General features: G+C 42.7%; 2 protein-coding genes across 3 annotated transcripts in view; both read left to right on the forward strand.

The window, feature by feature from the left end:
* LOC126562844 (elongator complex protein 5) overlaps positions 1-15,739 on the forward strand; it is a 561,590-nt gene that overhangs the window by 236,144 nt on the left and 309,707 nt on the right. The window lies entirely within an intron of this gene.
* Positions 8,596-13,902, forward strand: LOC126560883 (uncharacterized). Its single transcript, XM_050216833.1, has 2 exons — positions 8,596-9,476; positions 10,230-13,902. Exons 1-2 carry the CDS (start codon positions 8,596-8,598, stop codon positions 13,900-13,902), a joined length of 4,554 nt encoding a protein of 1,517 aa, XP_050072790.1.

The following is a 15,739-nucleotide window of genomic DNA, read 5'->3' on the forward strand; positions in this document are numbered from 1 at the left end:
AAGGAGCTAAGGTACGGTACAGATACTAACATAAATCAACGAACCGATGCCAGCGGTTACAACGGCACCGGTTGTGCTCTACACGATAGATAAATTGGGAGTGATTTTTCTTCCCTTCCCGAAAGTGTAGGAAAAGTTTACAGGTACATATGTTTGTTGATTTGTTTGAAAAGTTTTGATAGCCAAACGAACCATTTTACAGCGAAAGAAACACACATACCAGTATTATAAAGCCTCCATGCTGCGTTCGTTCGTAAAAGTGTTTCAGACGGTGGGCTTTAATCGATGGCTGGGTTCGGCTTGAATCCTTTTGGGTGATGCTGTTGTTGGTGCCGCTAGGTTAATTTGGTTGGCACTTTTCCAACTGGCAAGTTTTCCACAGAAAGATCCTGAAACTTGACCACCTTCAGGTGTTTTCTTGCACGTTTATCTTTCTGTGCACTGATTGCGCTTGAACTTTTATCGAATGTCCTGTTTAAAATTTGCTTCATCGTTGTTAAATTTATCCATTCTTCACAATCACATTCATGCACATGTTTCACAAACATATATTTTGTATTTTAAGCACCTTGAAAGCTCACAATTTTCACTTTTTTCTTGTTTCTACTCCACCTGTTTTGTCACCGCTGGGTTGCGTGTTTATAATTCCACTCCGGATAGCCCCATTGTTCATTGTTCATTTATAACATAAGGCGAAGATTTTTGTTGTTGTTGTTGTTGTTGTTGCGCGACTGCAGTCATTATTGTCATCATCACCGCTTGTATACCCTTTTTCCCCTGCCTTGGAAGCTAATGTTTTCACTTCAATCCACTGAACTGCTCTAGATCTAAATACAAAACCACTTCTTCTGCCATATTAAAGCACACAAAAGTAAACTTTAGAAAATAAACTCACACTCATACACCGTCTGGAAAGAAGTTCACACTGCATAATCCACTGCACACATACACAAGGTACATCCGCTTAGCGAAAAAGCGAAACACGTACGTTCACTGGACACGTCCGATCACCGCACGGCATCGCAGAAAACTGATCACAGCCCGACAGCGCAACCAAACCATCCATTCGTTGTTGCCTAGTAAGGAATTTTCCACCCATCGGATGAAGTGCGAGAGCTTATGGAGAGTGGAGAGCGAGAGAGATTATGCCAGGAAAATAACAGAGAAACTTCACTGTCGTGAGCGTGAACGAGAGAGAACTCACCCTAAAGAACTCTTCTTGGAAGGTCCTGTGATGGAATGATGGGTCGAACGGTGGATACCGAATTTTTGCAAAATTTTATCCCCAGCTCTCACCATGTGCTGCTGATGCGTTTTTTCAACCAACTTTTGAATTTTTCTTCTCCCAGCAGCTGAATGACAGGAGAGTCTTATTTTTGTGGAGAATTTTTCTCTCTTTTCTTGAGGGCTGACTGTTTTCTCCGACGCATTATGGACACGATGACGGAACATCCCGAAACGAAGGCCGATCGAATGAACTTTTCCTTCGGCAAAACACTTCCTTGACAGCCGGACAACAACGATCAGGAAACCGAACGTGAAACAGTTTTCCTCCCCATACCAGGTGCGCATGAGCGAATCGAAGTGCTCGAATGTGAAAACTGTCAAAATTTGAACCAAAGTTAGTGCCCTGAACCGATAGCGGTGTGAAAGTGCAGGAAAACGGTTGAGTTGCACGATGAGCCAGGTAGCTCACGCACAATGAGTGGTTTGGAAGGATATTGTGTGATTTATTAACAGATTTTTCAGGACTCATGTTTCCTGAAAGATGATTAAGGGTATAGCGAGATTTGTTAAAGTTTTCTCATGATTTATGACATCCTAAATATTTTTATTTTTAGCTCGAAGTTTTTCGACGTTCTGCTTTGAAGTTTGGCTGCAATTAGGCTGTTTTGAATAGTTTTCCAGGTATGTTTTTTCCCTTTCAGTATTCCAGTATTTAATTTTACAAAATTTCAGAATTTATTGAAACAATTATTTACTTTTTGAAAATAAATGTCAACCCAAGAAAATTTTTGGTTGGTTTTGACTTATTTAGTCAAAAGTGTCAAGTGGCTCGAGCTTTTTCTAACCAGGTGTTAGAAAAACACTTTGTACCAGGTGTTTTTGCTTGGGTTTACAGATGGTTCTTATCTACTTTCTTCTGTCTGATTATATGCTCCTTCACAAGCCTTTTGCTCGACAGTTTTTTTGACTTTGGATACGTGACATCGTGTTTATTGTAATAATGATCGTCTTCTCTTTTGCTTCAGATGGTTCCAACTACTTAATTTATCCTTCGAATCTAATTTATTTTCATCTGTTTATCGTTCGCGCATTGTTTTTGTTTAAATTTTGCCTAGATTTTCCTTTCGCTTCTTTCTCGCTTTGGACTTTTTGTATATTTATTAATTTTTCCAAAATATGTTCATCTTCTTCTTCTAATTGGCTTAACGACGTCTAAGGTCACGCCGGCCATCGAATGGCTTACTAGACTTGCCAATACCACGTAGTTGGATATTCAGACCTACGGGGGACTTCACTACGGGGGGACGGTCCAGATGGGATATGAACCACGGTTCTGCCGCTTACCACCGGGCCCCTTAAAGAATTCAATTAATATGTTTAGACTAGTGCAGCTATAAGTCTTGTAGAAAATCAGAGCTACATGTAAGGCAGATATTACCAATAGCAGGCAGTACCGAAGCACGTACACGTGTGTAACAGAAAGACGCTTAATAGAATGACGGCTAGTTTTTGTTTTTTTCAAATTTATAGAAGTTTTTCATACAATTTAATATTAAAGTTTTTATTTATGAAAAAAAGTTTGTGTTACCTTAAATTTGACATTTTTTTTAACCTTCAAACTATAAGTTTAGTTCCGTTTAGAAAATTTCAAAAATTAATTTGAATAAAACAAGAATTTCAAGCAAATAGATGAGAATGAATAGCCTTGGTTCAAAAAAAAATGAAAGCCCTTAATTATACGATTGAAACATGAACATGAAACGTAAACGAAAAAGGAAATAAAATTCTGCCAACTAAGTTAAACTTTTTATTCGCGCTATAAAGAAATTTGGTGATGGAAAAACATTATCTTTAATCTTGTTTGTTGTTTAATCGTTGACTAAAGTTAATTTGAACTTCAGATTAAAATTTCTGAACAGATCACCATTACTTTCTTTTTATCTTCTCCTGTTAATTGTTTCTTCTTCCTTTGAAATTTGCAAGCTAATCTTTTCTTGGTCTTGACTGTTTGTTTGCCCTTAACTGGACAGCCTGTCCAATGTACGCACAATTGGTCCGGTTCTGATTTCAAATCGATCCCTTCTTCGAACTGTTCGAAAAAAATCGAAAACTGTTGAATCAACCAAATAACTCTTTGATAATCTGCTCTCCTAAAAAATATTATACTGTTAACAATGCGTTTCGATTGCATTCCATTAGGATTTCATAGCGGATGGAGAAATCCTTCGCATTCGATAGTAAAAATGTTTTCATTAAGAATGGCGAACCCCAACGATTGCTACATGAATGCTCTGGAAAATCAATCATCATTTTAAATTCCTCAACATTCACCCTTAAATGCGCCCTAGGCCTTAAAGCGATTTTTGTACCAGTAAAAAAAAATCAGCTTAAGAATTCTTAACACATGTAATGAATTTCCAGACGTTAATAACCAATAACTTAAAGTTCTAATACTTTCTAGATCTGTGCTGATCTTTGCAATCCCTGAAATCGTGTAAGTAAAACTTTGCAGGTGAGATTGAAATGCATGACTTTTGGTTCCTAAAAAACGGTGGAAATATTTTTCCCACGGCAATATTTATTATTTATTGCATTAAAGTTTTCTACAATAATTTTTCATTCTTCATGATTATATGTTCAGAAAAAAAGGGTTTAGGAGGCAAAAACAAACCATGTACAAAAGTTGTCTACGAACAATCATTGTACCTCTACTAAGCTATAAAAATATTCCAGTTAATGCCGTAAAAATAAGTATTCATTTCTTATTTATTCCAAGATTAACCGTGTCACATATTAAAAACTTTAATAAAGCCATCAAAACACCCAAAACCAATTTGCTGATAGTAGTTGCAAAGCGTGTACCAAATAATCATCACTTCCAACCATAGTAGTAGTAGTAGTAGTAGTAGTAGTAGTGCATATTTATTGATTCGTTTTGTTTAACAATCTTGTTTTGCTATTGGTACCGCTCTTAAGACCTTAACTCAATGTTGTGGGGATTAACTCGCATTACGAATTTGGAACATTTTTACATAATTTGGAAGTTTGAATAGGGAAAACTTGGAAAAAAAACCCTTTTGTTTAAATTTCACTTATAACTATCCTCCACCTAAGTTTTTAATGCTAAAATTAAACCTAACTATGTACAAAAATACCCCTGCGGGCATTTGGAAGTATTTATTTTTCAAGGAACTCTTTGACTTTTTGCAATCCGGCAATCCTATGTATTTCGTATGTACTGTGCCATGGGGGGAGGTCGAGAATTCTTTTTAACATTTTGTTTTGGAAAATTTGTAGTTTTTGTTTGTGAACACTGGCACAGTCTGCCCATATTGGCGATGAGTGGAATATTGCTGGTCTTATTACTGTAGTATAAAATAATAATTTGTTTTTTACATTAAGTTTAGAGTTCCTATTTATGAAACTATATAGCGTATGTGCAACTTTTGATCCGCTTAGGATTTTTTCTTCTATATGTTTCTTATATGTTAACCTTTTGTCTAGAAATACACCAAGATATTTAACATCGTCTTTCCAAGCAATCTCCCGGTCCTGTCCTTGAGATTTTTTGGTTTTTAAGTTATGGATTATTTTTTTAATGTGTTTTGGTTTTACTTTAGGAGTGAAATTTGAAATGTCATTACAGTGCGTTTCATGGTAGTAAGTGAACAGATCGTTGGTTGCTTTCACACTATTCTCAAATGGGCTTCGGTTTTTGATAGTTGTTTTATAAGCCTCTTCAAAATGGTCTTTAAGTATGTTGCATTTTTCTTTGTTTGTTATATAATAGTTACCATTCATAGATAATGGGGCGACGGAACTTTCATTATTTTAACAAATTTCCATAGTCTTGTGTTTCTTGGGTCCTTGTTCATTTCGTCTAAGTTTTTAGACCATAATAGATTTCTATAGGTTTTGATTTCTGAAGCTACTTCGTGTTTCAATTTGTTGTAGTTGGATTTAAGAATTTCGTTTTTCCTGTCCCGTTGCCATTTTCGTCTACTTCCAACCATAAGATTCAGAGGATTTTATGAGAGGCAAGAGTACAGCTGCCTCATCTAATCCTCGTTTTTCCCCTTAGCCTGATTCTTCCTTGCTGAAATGATTACTTAACCAACCTTAACAGACATGTCGAAAGTCACAAAAAGTTCGCGATTTCTATTTTCTTTTTTTGTGGTCGTTCTATACGATATTTTTTGCAAAGTACTTCCTCATTCGTATCCATACTCCATTAAGCGGAATGAAGCAAAAAAAAAAACGCAACCGAAGCTTCATCAATCTATGACACTTTGCAATTCTCACGCACAATTAAGCATCCTCCCTTGAAACACAACTTCCCCTCGTCCACGAAACCGGACACGCACAATGAGACGGGTTTTCTCCCATTTTGTGTTTGCATATACACATTTCCCACTTCCCGCGATCGCGAATGCTCTGTGCGAGAGTGCGTATGTGTGTGAGTAAGTGTGGTTTTTGTGCGCGTGGAAAACCGTTCCACCGGAACGGGTGAAAGATAGAAAGCCCCAGCCCAATGAACCAGATCACGTCCCAGCCAAACAGTGACGAGGGATTCGACGGCGTACAACAATCTAATCTCATGGTTCAATATTTAATATTCACTGCGCCTGCCGTCGATTCTTTCTTGTTTCTGCTGTTTCCCCATGCTTTTCCTGCCCCTCCCAGACGCCTCGTACCGTCCCATTGGTATGCTTTCGGCTGCTGCAAGAACACGAAAAACATGGATGTTTTTGGATGCCGAGTCAGAGAAACATGATGGAACAGACTGGAAAGGTTTTTTTTTTTTTTGCATTGCTTCTGCTAAACCACCTTCAATGAATGAAGTGCTTTTTTGTGTGCACCAAGCAGCAACGCGAAACATTTAATGCTACGAGCGACGGGCGGCAAAATCCTCCAACAGATACGGTCGTGGCATTCCTTTTTAAAATTCTTAGCGAACAGAATGGCGAACCCAGCAATGTACGAAATTATGATGAGTTTCCTTCGACTCGGAAGCGGAAATTGTTCGATTATGTGCGCTGAATTTAGAAATTGTCTTGTTTGAATGCGATTCCTCACCAGAATCGGTCAATACAATCGATCGGAAATTTAACGCCAAATATTAAACGAACCAAAACGATATCTCCAATTATCGGCGATTCATCAAATGGCTGGTCCGATGGTGCATAGGAATGCTTAAGAAATTCTAAAAGGAGGAAAAGAAAACCAGGAAGAAAACTACGCACTAAACCATGCCCATTTAAAGGATGATTTTGTGTGGATTATCTCGGGCGACCACAGCAAAGCATTTGCGAAGGCTTAACGGATGACACAAATATGACACACGTACCTCAGCAAACCATGTACCCTAGCACGGTTAGGGTGACTGCCACGGTATGCAATCAATCAATAGGGCGCACACGTAACCTAGCCTGCATATTTCATTACACCAACAAATCCCCACAAATTCAATAAAAGTAATGATGTTACAAATCCCATTAGCTGCCGGCTCGCTGCGGATAACATCGCATCATAACCTGGGGAGATAGTTTTGGGGGTGGAAGAGTTGTTTTTCTCGCCCAGCTTCGCATTGTGCCATGCAGCATACGGAGCGCAATAAGTACTACAATCACGGTGGTTTCATATCGGTTCAGAAGGCTTTAGCAATGCAAACGAGACGTGTTCGATGGTAATAATCGCTAAACAGAGATATTCTTTGATGTAAGAAGATGTCTAAAGGCTGTTACTTCAAACATTCAAGCACCGAAAGGAAGCTTCTTGTGCTTTTGTTTTTATTTTTTCTTAATATCAAAGCAACACTCACACAAACACACAATTTGCTGATGCATGAGAACGAGCCGAGAGGCGAGTTAATTCCGATGCTTGTTTCTTCTACTTTGCAAACGATCGTTGTGCTTCTCGACGACGAAACGGAAGCAGCTTGCGGAATATAAATAAAACCAATCGTTACAAATGTTTCCAACCGTGTGAAGTGTATGTGTGGATGTGTCTGTACGTGTGAACGGCTTTAAACGATTGTCTGCTGCCCTGCTTTCTGATGATCACAGCCTCATGTACCCATTTCGAATGGAGTTCGTTATGCTGATGCGTTCATAATCGTGCGTGATTTGAGGCGTGTGATGTGCGTGCCGGATAAGGGTGAAGGAAAACTGCGAAAAATTGCTGAACATGGGAAGAAAACTGTCGAGAGCGACCGACGGGCAACGGATTGGTTGTGTGGGATTAGAGATTATGCTTTGGTTGCATGTGCTTTAATGTGCTTTTAGCTTTGCAGCATATGAGAACAGCAGATCGGTTTTTTTTTTAACAAAAAATCTTTGATGGCTTCTTGTAAATTATGTTTATAGTACGATTTATATTTTATGCAAAATAACAAAACATGCAGATTTTATTCATGGTGCCTCAACTGTCACTGACATGAACATTTCTAAACATCGTAAGAGGAAAAGCTACTTCAATCGCATAGCTCACGTAACTGAGCTCGCTCACTGCGCTCCATAAAAAAATCACGTAGCTCAACACTGAGCAAAATGCGCTCAGGTAAGCGTACTGAGCAGTTTACAAGCAACGCACAGAAAAGCGTATTGAGCTTTGCACTCTATGGTGTACGCTGAATAAAATGGGTTCAGTGAGTTCAGTCAAAAGAGCTTGTTATGCCACCTGGGCATAATGTGTCAACGCCGGGGAGGATGTTATGCTATCTGGGCATAATGTGTCAACGGTATGTTTTTTGGGAATGGTTTTGGGCAACGAACAGTAATGTCACACATACATGGAAATACATAGAAATCAAGTAGTGAACTGAGCGAACGGACGTGTTCCCCTTTTGCTCCGAAATTCCTCCTTTTTTTCTCCTAATACAGTCCACTCGAAAAGGACATTGTGGTCCTACGGAACCGGATGCGAAAACCAGTGTAGTGTTTCGCGTGTTATCGGTGTATGGAACATCCGCGATCGGGTGTTAGCGGCGTGACAGTGCGTCGCTACTGTGAAGGAGTAGCACTAGCCGGAAAACAAAGTACCGTGATCCGGAAAGTGTGATGCGTTGGAAACTGCTACAAGGCTTTCCACTTGACTAAGGAAGATCCGCGATCGGATCTTAGTGACGTGACAGTGCGTTGCTACTATGCAAACAGAGTAGCACTATCCGGAAAACAAAGCACCGTGATTCGGAAAGTGTGATTCGCCGGCATTCCTCTCGATAAAGGCATTCTGCTGATCGAAGGTAATCCGCTCAATAAAAGAACATTGAAACATTCGCGAAAACCACGTGTGATTGGCGTGGCGTGGGTTTGCCAAAAGCAAATGGCGGACCGGACGGACAAGTGAAGGTGTGTGAATGTAAAGACAATGCAATCACCGTTTACTCGGTCAAAGAAAGTGAAGAGATCACCGATAAAACGTACGACTCCTTCAACAATACCAACACAGTCGCAACAGCAAGAAGTGAAGAAGGTTTCCAACAAAATGGAGGCCCAACTACAAGCTTTGGTGAAGCAGCGAGAGGGAGTGCGCAACAAGCTTAGTCGTGTGTGTGCATCCTTATGTGATAGTGATGGGCAACCGAATGCCAACGTAAAAAATGTGCGCTTCCTACAGCTCCAAGAAAAGGCTTTGGCAAACATGTACAATGAGTGCAACGAAATTCAAAGCAAAATCTACGAACTGTCCCTCTCAAAAGAAGAAGACGAACAGCAGAACAATCTGTACATCGATTTTGAGAGAAAGTTCAACGAAGTTTCGTTGAAATTAAGTATGTGTTTTGATGCCGTGCCCAAACGTGAAGCAACTCTTTCAGTTGTGCCATCGACCTCGCATGAATTTTCGCCTTATCTGCCACCGTTAAATGTTCCCTTACCAACATTCGATGGTTCATACGAGAAGTGGTACGCATTTAAAGCAATGTTCACCGCTGTGATGAACCGATACAAGCATGAGGAACCCGCGCTGAAACTGTTCCATCTCCGGAACAGTCTTGTCGGAAAGGCAGCAGGTATCATTGACGAAGTGTTAGTGAACAACAACGACTATGAAGCCGCATGGAAGATCCTTGCGCAACGGTATGAGGACAAACGTGTGGTCATAGAAAAACACATTGACAATCTTTTTGGCTTAACAAAGTTTAGTCGAGATAACGGTGCTAATCTGCGTAAGGTGATCGATACTTGCAACAAGAATGTTGATGCATTGAAGCATCATAGCCTTTTGGTTGAAGGTCTTGGTGAACAAATGTTAGTGAAGCTCATAACAGGAAAGATGGACAAGAAGTTACAGGTTGCTTGGGAAACGAAGCAAAAGAAGAACGTGTGCTCATCGTACGCCGCATTAGTAGAGTTTTTGGAAGAACAGTGCAGAATTTCCGAGATGGTCGACATAGGCGTGAAATCATCGACGGAATCTATTAAACCAAAAACAGTGACAAAAACATTGGTTGTTAGCGATTCCAATCAGCAAGCGAAATGTACAGTGTGCAGTGAGGTTCATGAACTTAGAAACTGCGAACGTTTTAAGAGTAAGAGTGTTAGCGAAAGGATTGACGTTGTGAAAAGATCTGGCGCTTGCTTCAACTGCCTGTCGAATGGTCATCGCATCCGCACATGTCGGTCAGGTTCTTGCCGTCGATGCGGCAAGAAGCATCATAGCTTACTCCATGAAGATCGTTCAAGCCATGTTCCCGATCGTGTAGCGCCAACAGCGTTAGCAGAGAATCCAAACTTGCCTGCTGAACCACCGACAACTCTATGCACCAAGGAAATGTATCCTGAGAGACAAACTGTTCTCTCGACCGCAGTGGTATTAGTAGACGGTTTGCGTAATACTCCTTACCCGTGCCGAGCGATTCTGGATTCGGCTTCACAAATGAATTTTGTTACTGAACGCTTTGCTAATCTTCTTTCTTTGAGAATGGAATCCACTGACGTCATAGCTAATAGTTTGAACGGTAACAAAACCCGTTTAAGCCGTAAACTGCACACAACGATTAGGTCTCGTGCTGGTGACATCGTAGCGGAAATTGAATTCTTAGTGATCCCACGAATTACTGGTGAGCTTCCGTCCAAGTCTTTTGATATATCACAGTGGCCCATCTCGAGCGAACAGGTGCTGGCCGACCCTACCTTCAACAGAAGAGGACCTGTCGATATGTTAATTGGCGCTGAATCGTTCTGGGATCTAATGCAAGATGGCCGATGCGATCTTGGTTCCAATCGACTTGTGCTGCAAAATACGAAACTAGGTTGGATTGCTGGCGGTGTGATTAGGAGCGACACGACTATCATTGCACGTACACTTTGCAACACTACGGATGATGAGCCGCTTACGGAACTACTGAAGAACTTCTACAAGGTAGAATCCTGCGACGAGCTCCGCCCTTCTCCGAAGGCGGACGACGAGGTGTGTTTGGAACATTTTCAACGCACACACGAGCGAACGAAGGAGGGTCGGTATGTGGTCCGACACCCTTTCAACGAACGGAAACGCGAGCTTGGCGACTCGCGTGAAATGGCACTGCGACGATTTCTGGCGCTGGAGCGAAAACTCGAAAGGCAGCCCGACCTGAAGGAACAGTACTCACAGTTCATCCGAGAGTACGAGCAACTAGGACACATGCGTGAGATTGTGGAAGCACCAAACGAGGACCCAGGGTCGGTGTTCTATCTACCTCACCACTGCGTGCTGAGACCTTCGAGCACTACAACTAAACTACGAGTCGTGTTTGATGGATCAGCAAAGACGTCGACGGGTGTATCCATCAACGACGTTTTAATGACTGGACCAACAGTCCAAAACGATCTCACTGCAATTCTTCTTCGTTTTAGAGGGTTCCAGTACGTTTTCACACTGGACATTCCGAAGATGTTTCGTCAGGTGAGGGTCCATCCGGAAGACACGAGGTACCAGCGAATCTTTTGGAGGTACAACCGGAACGATCCACTAACAGTACAAGAGCTGCTCACTGTTACCTATGGATTGGGACCTTCCCCGTTCCAAGCAACCATGGCGCTTAAGCAGGCAGCTAACGATCATCAGGGCGAGCTCCCGAGGGCTGCCGAAGTAGTTAACAAGGGAACATACATGGACGATACGTTAACTGGAGCTGATACACTTGCTGAGGCATGCCAACTTCAACGAGATTTGACAAAACTGCTAAAGAATGCTTGTTTCAGTGCTCATAAATGGTGTGCTAATCATCCTGATATCGTTGCAGGAGTAGCAGAAGAACTTAGAGGAACTTCTTTCGAAGTTACAGACAACACCTCCAACACGACAGTGAAGACTTTGGGTGTTACATGGAATCCGCTTGAGGATTGGTTTTCGGTGTCTGTTCCTGATTTCGACCACTCACAAGAAATGACTCGGCGAAGGCTCCTGAGTCAACTGGCCAAGATTTTCGACCCGCTTGGATTTTTTGGGCCAGTTATCACCTACGCGAAGCTGATTTTACGTGAAGTCGGCGAACTTCGGATAGATTGGGATGACACAGTTCCTACCGAAGTTAATGAGAAGTGGCGAAATTTCCGAACTGAGATGACAGCGCTGAGGGAAGTTCAAGTTCCGAGATGGATTTCCTGGAAGAATGTGCTCAAGCTAGAACTGCAAGGGTTCGCCGACGCATCTGATCAAGCTTATGGTGCCTGTTTGTACGTGCAGGGTTCTTTCTCGAATGAGGAGCCCAAGATGCAATTGATCTGCAGCAAATCTCGAATCCTACCGAAGAAACGGAATCCGAAGCAGAAGGCCCTCACGACCCCTCGAGCTGAACTGATGGCGGCATTGTTACTTGCTAGAATGGTTGTGAAGTTCCTGGACGCTACGGAGCTTGGATTTGAATCTGTTCATCTCTGGAGCGATTCAAAAATCGTGTTGTGTTGGCTCAAGAAGTCCCCTGACCTGTTGCAAACGTACGTATCAAATCGGGTAAGTGAAATCCAACAACTCAGCCTATCTTTCCTTTGGCATTATATTTCCACTTACGATAATCCGGCCGATTTGATTTCACGTGGAGTCACACCGAAGAAATTGATGAAGTCTACGATGTGGTGGCAGCCTCGGCCACTACAACCCATCGTCAAGAAGGCGGACTATACGGAAATTCCGGACAACGAGCTGCCGGAAATGCGAGCTGGAGTGGCGTTGGCCACTACTGTTCCTGTTGAGCGTTTCCCAATCTTTGAGAAGTTGGGAAGTTTCACGAAAATGGTTAGGAGTATGGCTTACTTGGTGCGTCTCGCTAGGTTTATCAAGTCACGCAAAGGGGAGGTGATAAAAGGTCAACTCACAGCAACAGAATTACGTACAGCGACACACGTAATTATACGAATGGTTCAGCGAGAGGCCTTTCAACAAGAAATCCTCGCTCTAATGGACGATTCGAATACAAATTGTCGACTCAATGGACTAAAGGCGTTTTTGGATCCAGATGATGGTATCATACGAGTTGGTGGAAGAATCAAGCGAGCCATCATACCCTATGATAGTCGGCATCAGATGCTGTTGCCGGCTAAGCATCCTGTCACCGAGGCACTTGTTCGTCAGTTACACATTAACAACTTGCACATCGGGCAAAGAGGCCTGCTTGCAGTTGTACGTCAACGGTACTGGCCGTTGAACGTGAAGAGCACTATCCGTAAGGTGACACGAAAATGCATCGTCTGTTTCAAGGCGAACCCGTTTAAGACAACGCAAATGATGGGTGATTTACCATCGTATCGTGTCCAGCCAGCCCCCGTTTTTTCGGATACCGGTGTAGACTATGCAGGTCCTTTCTCCATCAAGTCATCGACCTCTCGCAAGCCGCAGATCACGAAAGCCTATGTGTGCCTGTTCGTATGCCTGCAGACTCGAGCCATACACTTGGAATTGGTCTCGGACTTGACGACAGACGCGTTCCTTGCAAGCTTGCGGCGGTTTACCAGTCGACGAGGGTACCCGAAATCGATACGATCTGACAATGCAACCAACTTTGTCGGAGCCAAAACGGAGCTGCACGAGCTTTGGCTTATGTTCAAGAAAGAGTGCACCACGAAGAAGATCATCAACTATTGTGCCGACAACGGTATTGACTGGTCGTTCATACCACCGCGAAGTCCGCACTTTGGCGGTATCTGGGAGGCTGGTGTGAAGCAGGTCAAGCACCACATGAAACGTATTGTTGGTGACAGAAAACTTTCCTACGAGGAGCTCTACACGACCCTTACACAAATAGAAGGGGTACTAAATTCTCGACCCTTAGTACCGAGCTCAGACGATCCATCCGACTACACCGCAATCACCCCGGCACATTTCCTGATAGGCCGAGAGATGCAAGCTGTTCCAGAACCCGACTACTCCATCCTAAAGGAGAACCGTCTCTCACGATGGCAGTTGGTGCAATCTATGTTGCAACACTTCTGGAGACGGTGGACTGCCGAGTACTTGCCGGAACTCCAAAATCGGTCGAAATGGCTGAAGCGGAAGGAGATCAAGGTGGGATCGCTTGTACTACTAGCAGACCAGAATACACCACCACTACACTGGCCGCTTGCAAGGATAGTAGCTGCACACCCCGGAGACGACGGTGTGACACGTGTCGTTACCGTTAGAACGGCGAATGGAGCGGAGTTCAAACGCGCAGTTACAGAAGTCTGCTTGCTGCCGTTGGACGAAATTGATAGTTGAAATACTATTTCAACGCCGGGGAGGATGTTATGCCACCTGGGCATAATGTGTCAACGCCGGGGAGGATGTTATGCTATCTGGGCATAATGTGTCAACGGTATGTTTTTTGGGAATGGTTTTGGGCAACGAACAGTAATGTCACACATACATGGAAATACATAGAAATCAAGTAGTGAACTGAGCGAACGGACGTGTTCCCCTTTTGCTCCGAAATTCCTCCTTTTTTTCTCCTAATACAGTCCACTCGAAAAGGACAGAGCTGCTTGACCAAACACTACTTACTGTGCTATGCGGATTGCCTGTCTGTTGGCTCATTTGATTTCGTCACCGCTTTCAAAAATAGAATAATTAAATGATAAGAAATAAACCTCGAAACAAATCGGTGGTGAGGCGACTGCAGCACTGGTTTTCACTCGGCACCAGTTCGACCGCAGTTCAGATCTCATCCAGGCCATTCTCTCGCAGTAAGGACTGACTATCCAATTACGTGGTATCGGCAAGTCTTATGACCCATTCAATGGCTTGAAGGTCGTAAATCCAAGAAGAAAAAATAGAAGAAGAAGCTCAATGAAACATAAATACATTAAATTTACCTGGAATTAATTATATTTTTACATACTTTGCTCACGAAATCATAAATGCATCACAATATTGACTACATGGGGCACTCATCAGAGCAATCAATGATGTAAAACACACTGAGTCGTGTTTGATGCCTTCCACGGGCGTTTCGTGTCTCATATATGTTTTGTTATGCTGATTTAAAATCGAAAATTTTAATATTCTGCTGGAGAAATTTAAACATTCAATGTCCTGCGTCTTCATGCAGATGTTCATCTTGGAAAATTCATTCCCCATCATTCGATAAAGTTATCGTTTAACAGTGGGTGCCGTCAGTCTTAACCAAGCTCTCACAAACATAACAAATTCTGTGAAACATTTTCCATATGCTTATGCTGTAGCATGTAGGTTACATAAAACTACCATCAGTCGTAGCTTATCTATAATTCCGAACATAAAGAGTTGTCTGATCTTTGAAATCACGTCCCCCTGTTCCGTCCCCCGGTTCTGCGTACCCGTGGCGCAAGGAAACCGAACCATACGTACCACCAAACCACCGCAAATAATTATGGACGGATTATCATTTCCACCGCCAAGTTAAGCCCTCGGTAAGCAGTTCAGCATGCTTGACTAGCGCGGCTCGTTACGAGTTACCGGCTGGAGGCTACATGCCAGCAACCATCACCATCCACAGCTCCACCCCTTTCTTACCCTAGACACGAGGAACGTAACATAGTTAATGAAGAAAGATTTATCGCTTCCTTCTGATTCCACTATCTATTTTCTTTCCCTTTCTCATCACTTGGGGAATCTTCTTTTTTGTTATCCACAAACAGTGTGCCAGCGAATGCTTCCCTGCTCCTCCTGCTCGCTTGTCTGCTTCTTGTGCCAATTGTTTTCCCGACACACACACACACACCCAGCTCACACTAGGAAAGCGACGGATTTGGAGCGCATTTTTCCCGCCGAGGCGTGGCAAAGTTTTCCAATATCCCCGTAGTGCCTAGCAGCCTGACGGTTGATTTTCTCGCTTTTTTTTTTGCTGCTGCTTTGCTTTATTCGCTCGTGAAGCAAACCCGGCACACCGGTTTGTGATTTTCTTTTCCCCTGCATCGCCATGTGACACGGACCCGGGTTGCAATAGTTTCACATCATTTCTCTCTTCCGGACGGATCAGGGCATCCTTTACCGGGGTGGGGTGGTTTGGGTGAAATATATAAATTGACTTTTATTACAATACTTTTGCCTGCGCTCGTCATCGGTCGGAAGGAGCTCA

Source organism: Anopheles maculipalpis, chromosome 3RL, assembly GCF_943734695.1.
Source record: "Anopheles maculipalpis chromosome 3RL, idAnoMacuDA_375_x, whole genome shotgun sequence".
Classification (NCBI taxonomy): domain Eukaryota; kingdom Metazoa; phylum Arthropoda; class Insecta; order Diptera; family Culicidae; genus Anopheles; species Anopheles maculipalpis.

Excerpts from the sequence above, each read along its gene's own strand:
- LOC126560883 (XM_050216833.1), top strand. The coding sequence starts at position 8,596 with ATGCAATCACCGTTTACTCGGTCAAAGAAAGTGAAGAGATCACCGATA. Across the intron at positions 9,477-10,229 it reads GAAGGTCTTGGTGAACAAAT|GTCTCGTGCTGGTGACATCG; the intron begins GTTAGTGAAGCT and ends CACAACGATTAG.